The sequence below is a fragment of the Syzygium oleosum genome, unplaced genomic scaffold (genome assembly GCF_021117445.2).
Source record: "Syzygium oleosum isolate NSW1041296 unplaced genomic scaffold, Sole_v2.1 Sole_v2.17, whole genome shotgun sequence".
Taxonomy (NCBI): domain Eukaryota; kingdom Viridiplantae; phylum Streptophyta; class Magnoliopsida; order Myrtales; family Myrtaceae; genus Syzygium; species Syzygium oleosum.
Genome location: NW_026607501.1, coordinates 1,747,517 through 1,763,661, shown reverse-complemented (window position 1 = coordinate 1,763,661; position 16,145 = coordinate 1,747,517). Strand labels below are relative to the sequence as shown.

The following is a 16,145-nucleotide window of genomic DNA, read 5'->3' as shown; positions in this document are numbered from 1 at the left end:
GATGCTTTAGGTAGCGAAGTTCTGGCTGCATCAGTTTGAGGGAAAAAAGAGAGCAAGTCGATAGATATCTTTTACCTTTTCCGAGTAGACTTCCTGGAGCAAACAGGTGAATGGGATGAGATCAACGACAGAAATCCAGCAAGCACGAGCGCTAGGTTCGGATGAGCAGGAGGAGAATACTGTTGAGCAGGGGGATGAGTATGGGTTATGGTGAAGCTAAGTGATAATGAGCTAATGGAGAGAGAAAACTATAATGTCCAGGAAGACAAAGACTTTCACCTACCAAAAACATTAAACAAAGACCAAGACTTTCAAGGATGCACATCGGTGGTTAGAGGAATCAAAATAAAAGACTTTTTGTCCACAAGTGCTTGTCTCGTAATGTTTAGAGATTATCCCCTGATAATTTTAGCTTACACAATCATATATTTGTTCATGTATATAAACCATAAACTCAGAAAGGCCAAGATTTTTTGTTATACATCTAAAAGTCATCAAAGACGGCTAATTTTGTCTATTCAAAAAGGAAAACAAAAGCACTAGCTTTGAGCAAAACAAGAAAAGGGATTAGCCATCCCAATCAATCCATTAAGCAAGTTGCTTTGTTTTACTCCGGCAATAGTAAACGAGTCACACATCACCGGGAAAATTCTAAATAAGGACCCGAAGTGCTCTCATTTTCTCAAATAGGAGCCTGAAGTGTCCTTATTTTCTCAAATAAGGACTTGAAGTGGCTATAACAGTTTCAAATAAAGGCCTCACCTCGCCGGCTCGACGGCCGGCCAAATTTTATGGTCGACCAAGGGCATTTTCGTCCAAAAATAATTTTAACATAAATTTTAGTTAAATTAAATTTAAAATTTAAAAAAAATTAAAAAAAAAAAAAAAAAACAGGGGAGGGCTAGCAGGGCTGATAGCCAGCCCTCCCTGCCGGTGGCTGCCGCCCCATCACCGCTGAGGCGCCGGCAACCCTCGCCCAGATCTGGGAGAGGGTCGCCGCCCAAATTTGGGAGAGGGTCGCCGCCCTCTCTCGGCTCTGGTGAGGGTCGCCGGCCCTCGCTGAGGCGGCCATCGCCACCGCCCCACCGGTGAAGGGGCGGCGGCCACCGGCGGGGAGGGCCCTCCCCATTGTTGTTTTTTTATTTTTATTTTTTGCATTTTTAAGTTTGTTTTTTATGGAAAAAAAATAGAAAAGGAAACAAATAAAAGACGACAATGCCGTTAACTCTAGTGAGGTCAGGCCCTTTTTTGAGATTGAGATGGCCTCTTCAAACTCTTATTTGAGACAAGCTTCACTTCAGGTCCTTATTTGAGAAAATGAGGGCACTTCGGGTCCTTATTTGATACATGGTTCACTTCAGGCCCTTATTTGAAAAAATGAGAGCATTTCGGATCCTTATTTGGAATTTTCCCCAAATCACCATCTGACAATATATGATCTACTGGAAATCATACTCTATGCATAACACTAATGATCAAGAAAATCGTGTTAAAAAAGACAAGGATTCTCCTGTCAAGCGATTCTCGATCATTAATTACCGCCTTAGCACCCTTCAGCAGATCATTGCCACCCATCTTCCTGTGAATTTTTATAACTATCATTGCCACGTATACCATAAACTCAGGAAGACCAAGACTTTATTGGACATCATGTACTTTTTTTTTTGTAAAGAGAGTGAAGCAAAAGTGAAAAGGAGATGATGCGAAAGAAACTTCAATAAAATAAAGGAAGACCCAGACTTTCCACGACGCAAATTGGCTTGGTTACTTCACCTTTCACACGGGTTCTATTTTTTTTTTTTCCCGTTTGATTGAAATGTTATTTGACAATCAGCATTGATTGTTGTTCTCTTGCTCAAAATCAACAATACAATAATGTTCGTCAAACTTTTTTCATGTTTAATCATATTTTAATTATTCATTCATTAATCTCTATGGTACTTGTCTATTAAAATTATGTCTAGATTTTCATGTATCTTATCAAATTTAAGATTAATAAAAGGAAAAAAAGCCAAAAGAAAAGCTAAAAAGAAAAACAGCAAAAAAAAAAAAATGAAGGATTGGGGCGAGAGAGAGCACCGCCATTCCCACGGCCACTGCCATGCAGTTGCCGTCAGCACCACCGCCAAGGCGACTCGTTCCAATGCCGTTGCCACCATCGTAGCCGGCAAAACTAGCCAGGCCAACCATCACATCCAATTACCTTTAATTACCTAATGACTGGCCTAACTTGATCTAGATGGGAACTCACAACATAAAGAATGAATTCTAGGATTCACGATTTCTCACTTGCATCGTCAAAAGTTGGGTTCCACGTGAAGTCCATCTCATCCAACAGTGGATAAACCTATTCTTAAAGGCTCGACTACCTAATTGAAACTAGTAAGTTCTTAGCATTTTTTGTTTTTTATCTTTTAAGGATGAACGACCAACTGAACCGCCAATAAAACGAGGGCCGTCTCAAAGCATGAAGGGCAAGCTGAGAAGATGTCAACATGATGCAGTGAAGATTTAGCTCAAAATACTCAACTTCTTTACCTCAAAGAAAGCAACTTTCATCCATGCACTATTGTCCTCTATGAGAAAAAATTGACAGCGACACCCACAGTTGACCCAACAGAAAGCGCCAATAACCACTTCCACAGAACGAAGACCCCACCAGCCACGAATACAAGTTTATCATTCACTGCACAAATACATACGGACAGCAAGCTCCTTGGACATCTTAAGCACGCTTCAAGCATAAGAATGTGATGGTCCAATATGAAATCAATATGAATCCAAAGCGTCACTTTCTTACATGGTAGATATACATGCCGAGCAGGTCCAAGTACGCATGAGTAACACCAAACAACTAACGACTTTACTTGACCCGAATCTGGGTATGGAATCCTATCATTTTTTTATATGTTTCAAGCATTGAAACGCCCCAGTTTGATGGAAAACAAATGTAACATCAATGCAGCATCTCTCTATATGTTCACATGACTAAATCACTAACGAAATGAGATCGAAATCCTCACATTCCAAATGTGAACAAAAGCGACCAGCAAAAACACCCTTATTATGTTCAAGGCCGGAAACGATGACAATTTGATGAGAAATCAATATCCATACATGTCCATCTCGCTATGCGTGTTTTTGCACTTCAAGAACTGTGTATATAACATCATACGCACGTCATTCGTACCAGAACTTCTCATGTCCAGCAGCATAGATAAATAATACCATGTACATCTTCCAAAGAAAGCTCAACGTCAGTTGACACGGCAAATGCACACATGAACAGCGAAGATCGAATGCACATGACCAGCAGTTGATATATAAAAAGCACATGTAAACAGCGAGCAACACAACATGGCTGTACGTCTAAATTTGTTCACATTTCAATCAACGGGAAATGCAATAAGACACGACCAGTGCAATTTCAATAGGACATCAAAACGTTCGTAAACAGAATGGAATAGGAATTAACTATCCATGATTGAGTCAGGAATTCTGTCGAACAGGTAGAATGCCTGTCGGTTGAAGAACTTATATGCCATATTCAAGCAGCGATTCATTTCCATCATTACTATCAGCAACAACCAAGGTCCAGAACATCAACGGAATCTCACCCGCAGTTGAATCTCACACATACAGAGGGCTAAGCTTTCTGACAATCTGTTTCGTACGAAGAATTAACGGAAAACAGAGTACACTGACTTACCTCGTTGAGACGAACTTTCAGGTCTCGACCAGCAGCTGGATTGGCGAATGGAAGGGGCTAGGAACGTATACGACAAAGATCGACGCCGGCGTAGCTTGAACTTACGAGCTCGAAGTGCTTCGATTTCCCTACGTCGGGGATGTGTAAATATTCGGTCTCGAGTAATCCGTCCGGCCGGAGACAAACATTTGGCACGCAGATGTTTTCAAAGGCCGAGTTGTCCTCTTATGATTGGCTTATCCACCGGTGAAAAACAGCTCGTGCGTGATCGATGACATCGACATCATGCCTATCTAATGGTCTAACTGCTCCCTTTGACCGCTTCCTAAGAATAAGAAGGTGCCCAAGAAACTGAATATCGTTCGTTGGCCGTTCACATCGGTCTTAAAAAACTATATTTCCCCCGGGACCCACCCTTATCTTCCCTTTGAATAGGGAAATGTTGTCGTTTTCAACACGCCGGCTCTATAATCAATGTATGGAGCATGACGATGCAAAATGTAGCCACATTGATACCAATCGTGTGAAACCAGATATATCAAATCATACTCTGTTCATTTAAGTAGGCTAGAAAGTGAAAAGAATTGCCCATCGAGCTCGGCTTGACCTAGTCCACGTATAAGGAAAAAACAATCGGGTGATGCTTGGAGCTACCAAGACTTGCCCAGCATGCTTTTATTGTTTGGCGAAAGCACGATTTGAACGAGCTCGGGGCAAGCAATTTCCTTCTTAGGCTTAGGCTCGACCCGATGCTATTATTATTATTTTTTTTTTTGATAACCGAGGTGTCCAAGCGGCTGGCGAGCTAGGGCTCAAACCAGCGGTGATGCCCGACTAGTCCTCGAGGGGGGCTAGCGCAGCATTCCACCGCCACGACCCCCACTTAAATCACCGATGGGCGAGTTTGAACCCAGGACCTCTCGTAAAAGGAACTTAGCGCAAATCAACGCGGCCACCGATGGGTGGGTCCGATACTATTATTTATATGAAGAAAGTATAATATTTTCCAAAAATCATAGGCCAAGCTCGGTAAGAATTTTAATGCTCGATATTCGACTTAGTCTGTCCAGGTTCAATAATTTTATAGTCATAGAATTAATTAGGTAATCTTAGCCGAATGACTTTCTTGAATTTATTATCTGAACGTTATGTTAAGTCTAATTGCAATTCCAATCCATTGGGATTAAGGCCCAAGAGTTGAGCCGTCTACTTTTTGAGGCCAAACATGCCAATCACGACCCACTTAATGTCTTGAGAGCATCTTGTACAAAAAAAAAATGTACTGTCTTGAGAGCATGACTTTAAGATTTCATATTGTTACCTTTGTCAAATCAGGTGAACTCCATCTTTAACTTGGTTTAATAAGAGCACCTAAAACATTCCGGATTACATTAAGATCGACTTTGAAATTCTTGTACAGAAATCTTCCTAATCTTTTGAAATCCTAACTTTTCTTTGATTTTCAAATTTTGGAGAAGTGCACGTCGAGGGTGCTTTTCAATGTGGTTGTTGCAACTAACTAGGAACTCTTTTTACTGCTTTTTTGTATTAAACTAGGAACTCTACTGAGGCAAATATATAGGCTTCGAGGAATCAATATCACTTCCTCTGGGAAATATCGGTAAATAAATGTGCAATTTTTGGAGCAGGCTCCAAACATTAGGATAAGTTGACTGAGATGGGTCGTTCCGATATAATATCTTGGATTTCCAAAAAAAGAAAAAAGAAAAGGAACGATGTTATAACATGGATAATGAAAGTTAGACTTGTCATTTTTGACATTTACATATTTTGAAGATTCGCAAAAGCTTCTCTTGACAAGGGTGAATTTCTCAAAAGTTATTTTTGCTCGCATATATGTGAGTTCCTTCTTTTTAACCTTAGCAAAGTATATCCCTGACTTAAGAATCTGTTTATATTATTTATTTGTTACGTATAGATCAACATGTCACGCAATGTTGTTAGAACAATCAATAAATCTAAATCATTGGTGAGAGATACTTAGGTATTTTCGAAATATTCACTGTTCAAGTCAATCATTGCATGTAAAGTAGTAATATATTTTGTGAAACAAACAAGAATATTTGCAACACTTAATATAAAGGTCACCAACTTGGGTTGACTAGCAGAAGATATGTGCTTTGAAAAGGTCTAAAATTTTTAGAAATCGTTGAGAAAAGATTGCATATTAATTGCATGAATAGAGAAATAGATAAAAAAAACCAAAAAGAAAAACTTTTTTTTATGTTAATCAGAGTTCATCTCACTAAGGCCTTAGACTTTTTCTTCGATTCCACGTCCTTCACCTATCGCAATAGTCTATATCATAATTTCCTTTGAATCAGTCATTGTATTGGCCTGTTCAAGCTGAACCTAAATATTGATATATGGTGTGTGAGATGAAAATTAGAATAATTAAAATATTTGGAATGAGAATATCAGGTAGCCCCCAGTAAAACTTATTACAAGAGTAATTAGATAAATAAATTATATACATACTCACCCTACTGCAACCAAAAATCAACAAGTAATACTAGGGTGCTTTCCATTCCAAATCTAAAAAAGCAGTGACCCTTTTGATGATTTTGCTATTCCAGAATGGACCTTATGATTTTGTCAATGCAAAACTGTAGGGGACCTTTGATCACCAGTGATCGTGGTCTAATGGTACATATTGATATTCCATAAACGCGAGGTCATGATGATAATCCATTAACGATGGCAGTGCCTGTATCTTGCCTTGCCCATGACGGGAGCTCTAGCAGCTTGGTATTGGATGACGAGACTGGCCTACCCGGGATAAGTAGGTTGCGAGGGGTATTGAATGACGACCTTCTCGCAATCTTAAATCAAAATACTTCATGGCAGACGTGAGAATTTTACTATTACTCAATAGAGAGCATAGTCTTACTGATTGCTCCTCCCCGTTTCCTTTACAACAAAGAAAAAGAAGATATTCTCTGAGATGGTGTGGGAATTTAAATAGAAGAAAGATGAACTGTGAACTTTGACAAGGAAGTCAGATTTAAATGGATTGTAATCTGCAGGGTTCATCCAAATTTAGTTATCATACTCGCCAACTCGAAAACCCTCGTTTTAAATCCTAATTTTGCATCTCTACAGTAGTAGCTGTTGTTGAAAGTAAGACAGCTTCCTCGTTTTGACTCTGAACACATACCTCGATAATTGCATCATGATACAAATTAATCTTTTATAGCACGTCAAGTTTAGAGCATATCAGTACATGTACCAAAATTAATAGCTTTTTGTTTTTATTTTGTCAAGTTGCAAAAGATGAACATATGCACATTATTTACCTACCTGAACAGTGTTTGCATTTGATCCTCCTGAGAGATTTTGCCAAATAATGGTGACAGTGGGATATTCTGCCAAATAAGCACGGTTGAGAGAATTCAGGTCACTTGAGTTAGGGCATAAAAAGAAGATATTTGGAAGAGAATATACGAAACACTGAAATTGCAGAAAAATATCAATAAAAGAGCAACAATTTTTCGTGATTCTCACGCAAAGCATAGTGCATTTCCGTAAGTGGAAAGATAAGCCATATTTGGGCACCACACGAAGTTCAAGATATATCATCAATCCAGACAGGCACATCCACGCATCACAATTCCAGCACTGTGAGCAAGTCCATGTAACTTGTAAGTATTTGTTTTGAGGAATAGCCACTCGTAGGAAACAATCGTGGACTTGCTGTACCACGTTAGCATTTTAACCATTTCATTGTGTGCTTCCTTATCAAACAAAACAGAGCAACCCAAATGTCTAGCTGGTTTGTGGAAAATTATGTGAAGCTTGTCCATGGAAAAACATAAACTTTCTAGTATCGAGTTGAGGATTCGGATTAGAAAAGGATCCTGGAGCAGCAGCAGTAGCTAAATGACAAGTGTGCAAGAAAGAAAGAAGTCCGAATCATTACCTGAAGAACAAAAATTAGACATTGGAGAGATATCTTCTTATTGGATCCGAACTCGATCAACGACGATGAGTGGGATTTCTTGGATGAGGTGCCAATAGTCACCACCGAGTTTTGAGCATCTTTCAGAATTTCACATTGAATTATGCCGAATACTTGGAGGTGGGAACGAAGCCATCCTCTGGCAAGTTCCGATAACCTACAAAATGTAGCTGTTTGAGAGTGGAGAGATGGCTGCAAAGACCACTTGATAATCTTTCCACGTTCCTCATATTTCTCAACCAAACTGAGGTAGAGCCAAAGGAAACAGAATACTCCACGCTTCTTACATACTCCACTGTTGATAGTCTTTCCACATTCCTCATCCAAAAATCTGAAACAGGACTATAAATTAGTCCTGAATAAAAATGATCTTTCATGCATAATGAATAAAAATCTGAAATAGGACTATAAGTGTGATCAAAACAAAATTATACGCATACCCAATTGACGGCAATGGAAAATGATACCCTTGTGATTTTTTTTTTGGCTGAAAAACTCTTATATTATGTTAATTCGCAAGTATGGGAGACCACCAATCACCGGTGATGGTGACTTATAGGTACGGGCTGATATTCTACAAATGTGAGGTCATGAGATTGAATGATAGGTACGGGCTGATAACTCCTAAGAATGATTGCCTACACCTGATGGTATATCTGGAAAGCTCGAAATGCAGTAACTTTTACCCATAAATCACTATATACTAAAACTGTCACTTATATAGGTCAGAAAAGCTCTTTTGGAGTGTGTTGCCGGTAAAAATGTAAGCTGAGTCATGATTGGGTGGATGAAAGGCACAGTGCATGGAGTAAAACTGAGCTAGGTTTTGTGAAGGTTAACTTAGACGGGTCTTACATAACATGCCGTTGTTGGGATTGAGGCCAGAAATGAAACAGGGGAGATGGTTGCCTGCAGAGGAGGCTGAATGATTTGCTGTTCAAAAGAGCATTGCAGTGGCTAAAGAAGAAAAGCTGGCCCAAGGCAGTAGTGGAGATGGATGTAGCTGTGGCATACAAGGATATCATCAACTTTAGCAAGCAGTGCAATTGGAGACAGAAGGAAGCTCTTGCTGGGATTCAAGCAGCTAAATATCATTTTTTGGCTCTGAATTTTAGTTTTACTTCTTGAGAAGCAAATGTTTGTGCCCACTGGGTAACTTTTCATACTAGGAAGCAGGAGGTGCTGTCAAAATTGGGATCTACATCCCCCATTCTTCTCACTGCATTTTGCTTTTTTCAACTGTGGGTGAGAGACTCGCTCCCCAACGAGAACACACTCAAACATCTCCATGGGAAAAAAAAAATTAATTCCTATCAAGCATGGAGTTGAAGAACAGAAACGAAATTGATTCATTCAAGACTAGAAACTTACCCGAACCGTAGAAAACTGACCGCGTACATGGAAGAACCAATTCATCGGATCCGAACCCGATCAATCTCAATGCTAGGGATCTCTTGGATGAGGGGCCAATAATCACCAGTGAGTTTTGAGCATCGATCTTTCAGAATCTCGCATCTTGCTATTGCCAATTCTTGGAGGGAGGGAGGGAGGCCATCCTCTGGCAAGTACCTCAACTTCGGGCAATTCACAATCTCTAACTCTTTGAGAGATGAGAGATGGTGGCGAAGACCGTTTGATAGTCTTTCCACATTCCTCATTTTTTTAATCGAAAGAGAGGTTAGAGAGGAAGGAAAGAGAAGACTCCACACATCCTCTTCCTCCTCTGAAGGAAAACACACCTTCTCTCCCTCCTCTCCCATGCTCCTTCCGTCAATTGTCAGAGTCTGGAGAGATGTGAGCATGGGTAAGCCCCATTCTCTTACTGGCTGCTTCAGATTCTCACAGCCTTCAATTCTAAGGTACCGCAAATTGGGAGGCAAACCTCCTTTGGGCAAGCATTTGATATTTTGGCAATTGTTAATATGTAGCCTCAGGAAGGATGTAAGATGATGCCACTGATTTGGTAGAGACTTTATCTTCGGACAATTCCAAAGTGTAAGTTTCAACAGGGTGATGGGAAGGGGAGGGAAGTTTTCTATCTCCAATGCTGGACACTCCCTTATTTCCAATTCATTGAGATTGTTACAGCTGCCAATAGACTTTATCTTCGGACAATTAACAAGTTCAAGAGTCGATAGGGTGAGGGGAAGGGGAGGGAAGTTCTCTATCTCAAGTGCTGGACAGTTATCTATTTCCAAACGAGTGAGATGGGTAAGCATGTGAAGACACTGTGGTAGACTTCTCAGATTCTCACACCCGTCAATAGTCAAAGAATTCAGCGATTCTATGGCGATCTCTTCCAGCGACTCCACTCCCTTGCACTCGTAAATAGTTAGTGTCTTTAGAGCAGTAAGTCCACTCTTGGTAAAGGGAAAGGATGTCAGAGAATCACATTTACCTATCCGCAAAAAATCAAGTCGAGATATCGGGTTGTTGCTGGGGTCATATGGAGGAATGGTTAGTCCTATGAGTTTTGGACACTCATGAATAACCACATAAACGAGTGTGCACATCTTGCTCGGAAGCTTTTCTAAACTCATGCAATTACTCAATGCCATCCTTTCAAGGTTACAGGGCAGCTCTATTTCTCCTTCTCCTACCACAAAAGATGTGAATCGGGGACAGCTTTCAATGTCTAATTCCTGGAGGCAAGTGAGATTTAGCATTTCATTTCCATCTTGCCACAAGTATGTTAGTTTGTCACACCGTCCTATATAAAGCTCCTTTAACTTGACCAAGCAGCTCATAAACCCATGATCAAGGCAAACGAGCTCGGCTAGATTTTTAATTCTAAGAATGGTCAAAGAAGTTAGGTTGACAAAGCTCTTTAAGATCTCCTTGTTACAATTTTCAAGGTATAACTTACGAAGAGATGGAAGACAAACCACACTGATTGATTTATTCAATTGAGGGCATGAATGAATTTCAAGCTTCATGAGACAATCAAGTTGACAAGGCAATGTCCCGACCAGCGAAGGACAGCCCCGAACAACAAGATGCTGAAGACAGGGCAATGGGACTTCTTCTTTCTTGCCCCCGACATAACGAGACCAATCATTCCATGTCAACATCTCTTCGAACTTCAAAGTGGTTAAAGATGGAAAAGGCCTTTTACCTCCGTAAAATTCAGACCCTATCATTCTTACTGCATGCAGACCTTCAAGAGATAATTCCTTAAGTGAAGGTAGTTGTCCAAGCGGGGGCATCGATATAACATTAGGACAGCCTCGCAAGCACAAAGACACTATCTTAGGATAGGATGAACCATCTAACCATGACGGGAATATTGCACCACCATAGTTCAAAATAGTGAGATTTTCAAGATTAGTGTGAGGTCGCAGAGAGTCAAGCACCTGTGCTTCGTGCTCATGATTTCGGAGATTTCCCAATTGTTCATCCCAATGCAATGATAAGTTGGTAAGGCCTCGCTTTCGAAACAAATTAGCATCAATTGCCCCTCTAACTTCTTCCACCTTTTGCAATTCTGATATAAATAGTTCTCCTTGAAGATGAGGCAAGGTCTTTAACTCCTCTAACTGATACCCTTTTTCTGGTCCTACCACAAACTTGGACAAGGTCGTAAGATTCTTTAAATTACTGATACCCAATGGCATCTCTTTTAGACTCCTTGTATCTCTAATGTCAAGAAACTGTAAGCTGACCAACTTTGTGATACCTTGAGGCAACTTTGAAAGGTTTTGACAACCTCTTAAGATCAAAGCTTGTAATTTGCACAAGCAGACGATTGACTCAGGTAGCCTTTCGATATTAGTGTATGAGAAATTGAGATATCGTAGATGTTTTAAATCACCTACACAATTCGGTACCTCTGCAATGTCACAACGATATAACGAGAACACCCTCAAGTACTTCAAGTTTGTTAGCAAGTCATGCAGCACCTTGCTGGAAATAGAGAAAGAGCCCCCACTAGATCCAGCACTCACCAGAATTAAACTTCTTAGTGCCTTCATTTCGTGGTATGCTCTCAAGCATTTTGATGTAACATACCACGATGAGAAGAATGGTGCATAACGGGTTTTTTCAAGAGATGAGGCATCATGTTCATTACCTACCTGTTGAGACTCCCCTGAGCTAAAGCAAGTACCACCTGCAATTGACTTTGCTAGATCATTCAAAAGATCATGCATAAAAAACTTAGATGCGTCGACACTTGATTGTAGAAGGAATGATCTAGATACCAACTCATCGAAGTGCTTCTGTCCCAATTTCAAGATATTCTCATTTGCTTCTTGTCCATCTAAAAAGCCTTGTGCTATCCATAAGAGTATCAGCTCATCCCTCACAATTTCGTAATCCTTGGGAAATACTGCACAATAAGCAAAACATCTCTTCAAATAAGAAGGAAGATGGACATAGCTCAATTTTAAAACTGGGAGAACCTCATCATTCTCTGCCGTCGGAAGATCCCATATACTTTTATTTAAGATATCTTCCCATTCATCGGGATTCCTTTTAGTACATAGGACACCGCCCAACATCTTCGCTGCCAAAGGTAAATCTTTACATCTTTCAGCTATTTTCTTGCCTATTTTTTCAAAATCCGGGTGGCTCTCAAAATTTGTTGCTCCAAGAGCATGATAGGCTAATAAGCTTGTACAATTATCAAGGGACAATTCCTTCAAGGGATACGGCGAAGCTCTTGCTATGGAAACAACAGTAAGGTTGCGAGTCGTGACAATGATCTTACTTCCCTTAGCCCCCGCTTCAAATGGCTTTAAGAGGGCAGTCCATTTTTCATACTTCTCATTCCAGATATCATCTAAAACCACAAGAAACTTCTTCCCGGATAGATTGTCCTTCAACTTAACTTGAAGCTCGTTAAGATCTTCACCCTCGCAAGACAACCCGGTGATTGACCGCAAAATAGTCTTTGTTATGTCAAGAATATCAAAAACATCTGACACACAAACCCATGCTCTCCTCTCGAAACTCCTATTCACTCTGGCATCATTATATAGTCGCTGAGCCAATGCCGTCTTTCCAACACCGCCCATCCCAACTATGGGGACTATGCTTAGTGCGGCATCATAATTTTCGACCTCACGGATCAATATTTCGAGTATCTGTGCTTCTTCCTTCTCCCTGCCGAAAAACTGAGGCTCCAGTAGAGAAGTGCTAGGATCCCTTTTATAGGTGTAGTTGGATCTATCCACAACATTCTCTCTCAAGCTTAAACAAGCCTTCTCCGTGACAATCGCTCTCAACCTGCCATTGATCTCTTGTACCTTGGTTTCAAACTCGAGCCATCGTGGGTTTGGATTTGATCCAAAGGATTTATATAGGCCAAAGAAAGAGAACTTCCCTTTCACCTGACCTTTGCTTGTGCTGGATTCTGCCTTCGACTTAGCCTGAGCGGCTTCGATCGTGAACTCATCGAGCAAGTCTTCCATGTCATAGGCCAAGTCCCTAACATTGTCCAGCCACAGCTTCACTAAAGGGTTACCATTGAGTTGCTTGTCCTCTGCATCAGCCAGCACTGCATTGATTGTGACCAACATCTCCTTCCACTCAAGCAGGGCGGTGCTGATTCCTTCGCGTTGTGCATAGCCCAATGTGTGAGAAGCCAACTTGACGAAAAGGACCTGAAAGAAGGAACCCAAAACGATCTCTCCAATGGCCATGGGTGAATCGGTCACTGTAGAGAATAGCAAAGGTGTCATGGAGAATCAAAGTAAAGATGAAGTAATGGAGAGAGAAAACTACGAAGTCCAGGAAGACCAAGACGTTCACTTACCAAAAAGATTAAAAAAAGACCAAGACTTTCAAGGGATGCACACCAAAGGTTAGACAAATCAAAATAAAATAAGTTTTGTCCACAAGTGCTTATTTCGTCAATTGTTTTACTTTTTCTTCAGATCAACACTTTTCTTGTGGGCATCCAAAACAAAGGATAAAAGGTGATTTTTCTACATATGACCAATTTAGAGCGCACGCGTATATTCGTCAAAAACTTCATTGCTTACAAGTGTTTTGTTGGCTTTTCTTGCACCGTATATTATCAGTATCCTTATGATTTCAAAGTCTTTGTTTTCTACTTTATTGGTGAATATACGATCAATGTAGGCTACGTGGTGGTTATAGTGCTGAAAATTCACATATGTTTAAGATATAAGATTATCGATTCGTCCTTCAATGCGAATGAGCATGTAAAGTCATCAAAGATGGCTAACTTGGTCAACTCAATAAGGAGAACAAAGCACATGCTTCGGGCTAAACAAGAAAAAGGATTAGGCACACCAACTCATCCATTATGCAAGTTGCTTTATCTTACTCTGGAAATAGCGAACCAGTCAAATATCACCCACTGACAATATATAATCTACTTCAAAGTATACTTTACGCTTCACACTAATAAACAGGAAAATCATGTTAAAAAAGATTGCGATTCTCCTCCCATCCCTGACCATTTACTTCTACCTCAACACCCTTCAGCAGATGATTGCTGCCCAACAAATATAAGAGAGCTCTTTTAGGAGTGTACAATATAAAATGAAAACTTGGGCTTTTTAGTATTGAACAATATGCGATGTTTGTTTGATACGAGGTTAATGCACATTATAAAAGATGAACAATCTCAAAAACTTTTCTGACGTAGAAATACCTTTTTTTCTAACAAAACATGAGTCTAATGCCAAACAACTAACGACTTTACTTGACTCGAATCTGGGTATGGAATCCTATCATTTTTTTATATGTTTCAAGCATTGAAACGCCCCAGTTTGATGGAAAACAAATGTAACATCAATGCAGCATCTCTCTATATGTTCACATGACTAAATCACTTCCGAAATGAGATTGAAATCCTCACATTCCAAATGTGAACAAAAGCGACCAGCAAACACCCTTATTATGTTCAAGGCTGGAAACGATGACAATTTGATGAGAAATCAATATCCATACATGTCCATCTCGCTATGCGTGTTTATGCACTTCAAGGACTGTGTATATAACATCATACGCATGTCATTCGTACCAGAACTTCTCATGTCCAGCAGCATAGATGAATAATACCATGTACATCTTCCAAAGCGAGCTCAATGTCAGTTGACACAGCAAATGCACACATGAACAGCGAACATCAAACGCACATGACCAGCAGTTGATATACCGAAAGCACACGTAAACAGCGAGCAACACAGCATGCCTATACGTCTAAATTTGTTCACATTTCAATCAACTGTATACGGGAAATGCAATAAGACACGACCAGTGCAATTTCAATAGGACATCAAAACGTTCGTAAACAGAATGGAATAGGAATTAACTATCCATGATTGAGTCAGGAATTCTGTCGAACAGGTAGAATGCCTGTCGGTTGAAGAACTCATATGCCATATTCAAGCAGCGATTCATTTCCATCATTACTATCAGCAACAACCAAGGTCCAGAACATTAACAGAATCTCACCCGCAGTTGAATCTCTCACATACAGAGGGCTAAGCTTTCTGACAATCTGTTTCGTACGAAGAATTAACGGAAAACAGAGTACACTGACTTACCTCGTTGAGACGAACTTTCAGGTCTCGACCAGCAGCTGGATTGGCGAATGGAAGGGCTACGAACGCATACGACAAAGATCGACGCCGGCGTAGCTTGAACGTACGAGCTCGGAGTGCTTCGACTTCCCCACGTCGGGGATGTGTAAATATTCGGTCGCGAGTAATCCGTCCGGCCGGAGACAAACATTTCGGCGCGCAAATGTTTGGCTTATCCACCGTTGTCATCTATGATTGGCTTATCCACCGTTGAAAAACAGCTCGCGCGTGATCGATGACATCATGTCTATCTAACGGTCTAACTGCTCCCTTTGACCGCTTCCTCGGAATAAGAAGGGGCCCGAGAAACTGAATATCGTTCGTTGGCCGTACACATCGGTCTCAAAAAACTATATTTCCCCCGGGACGCCACCCTTATCTCCCCTTTAAATAGGAAAATATTGTCGTTTTCAACACGCCGGCTCTATAATCAATATATGGAGCATTGACAATCTTTCTTTACTAAGTATCGATAAGGAATTGCTCTTGGAACGCTCGCCAACAAGATCCGAATATTTATACCGATGATTCGCAAGGTACTCGCCGGGCTTTGGATGAAAATTTTTATCTTTCCGAACACAAGAATATCACAACTCTTGTAGTGCTTAGTTTTTTTCTTTTGGAACACAAAATAGCGTCCGAGTTTTCGCTATTTCTTTTGGGTTAATACTATAAAAAACTCAAAACTGGTATATTCGTGACAAATTTAACCCAAATTAATATTTTAACTGTTAGATATAATATATAATCTAGATTTACTATTTATTACTGTTCATTCTTTCCCTATATAAAGGGATTTGGCCTTGTAGTTCTAATTCATTCAAGCAAATAATATACATAAAATTCTCTCATCTCAACTTGGTATCAGAGCACCATTGTTACCTGAGGAGCGCCCATCGAG

The 16,145-nt window shown here is 40.3% G+C and overlaps 2 protein-coding genes across 12 annotated transcripts in view; both read right to left on the bottom strand.

Annotated features, from left to right (window-relative positions):
• Window positions 1-4,058, bottom strand: part of LOC115667758 (putative disease resistance protein At3g14460) — a 41,087-nt gene extending 37,029 nt beyond the window's left edge. For 7 of the 11 annotated variants that reach the window (XM_056319121.1, XM_056319120.1, XM_056319119.1 and 4 more), the window contains exon 1: window positions 76-419. The gene's annotated coding sequence lies outside the window, so the exon portion shown is untranslated. Of the gene's footprint in view, window positions 1-75; window positions 420-3,709 lie in introns of those variants that run through there. The other 4 variants (XM_056319130.1, XM_056319128.1, XM_056319127.1 and 1 more) reach the window with 1 other exon arrangement.
• A 2,988-nt stretch (window positions 4,059-7,046) lies between these two features.
• On the bottom strand, window positions 7,047-15,416 carry LOC115663175 (putative disease resistance RPP13-like protein 1). Its single transcript, XM_056319118.1, has 4 exons — window positions 15,209-15,416; window positions 9,060-13,344; window positions 7,650-8,019; window positions 7,047-7,550 (listed from the first exon to the last, which is right to left on the bottom strand). The coding sequence occupies exons 1-2, from the start codon at window positions 15,393-15,395 to the stop codon at window positions 9,101-9,103; spliced, it is 4,431 nt and encodes a 1,476-aa protein (XP_056175093.1). The 5' UTR covers window positions 15,396-15,416; the 3' UTR covers window positions 7,047-7,550; window positions 7,650-8,019; window positions 9,060-9,100.
• Between the last annotated feature and the right edge of the window lie 729 nt (window positions 15,417-16,145).

What these genes read in the sequence shown, in the direction of transcription:
- LOC115663175 (XM_056319118.1), bottom strand. Translation starts at nt 15,395, where the DNA reads ATGTTTGTCTCCGGCCGGACGGATTACTCGCGACCGAATATTTACACA. An exon ending in TGAAAGTTCGTCTCAACGAG is followed by an intron (nt 13,345 to 15,208) that starts GTAAGTCAGTGT and finishes TATTCTCTACAG; the next exon opens with TGACCGATTCACCCATGGCC.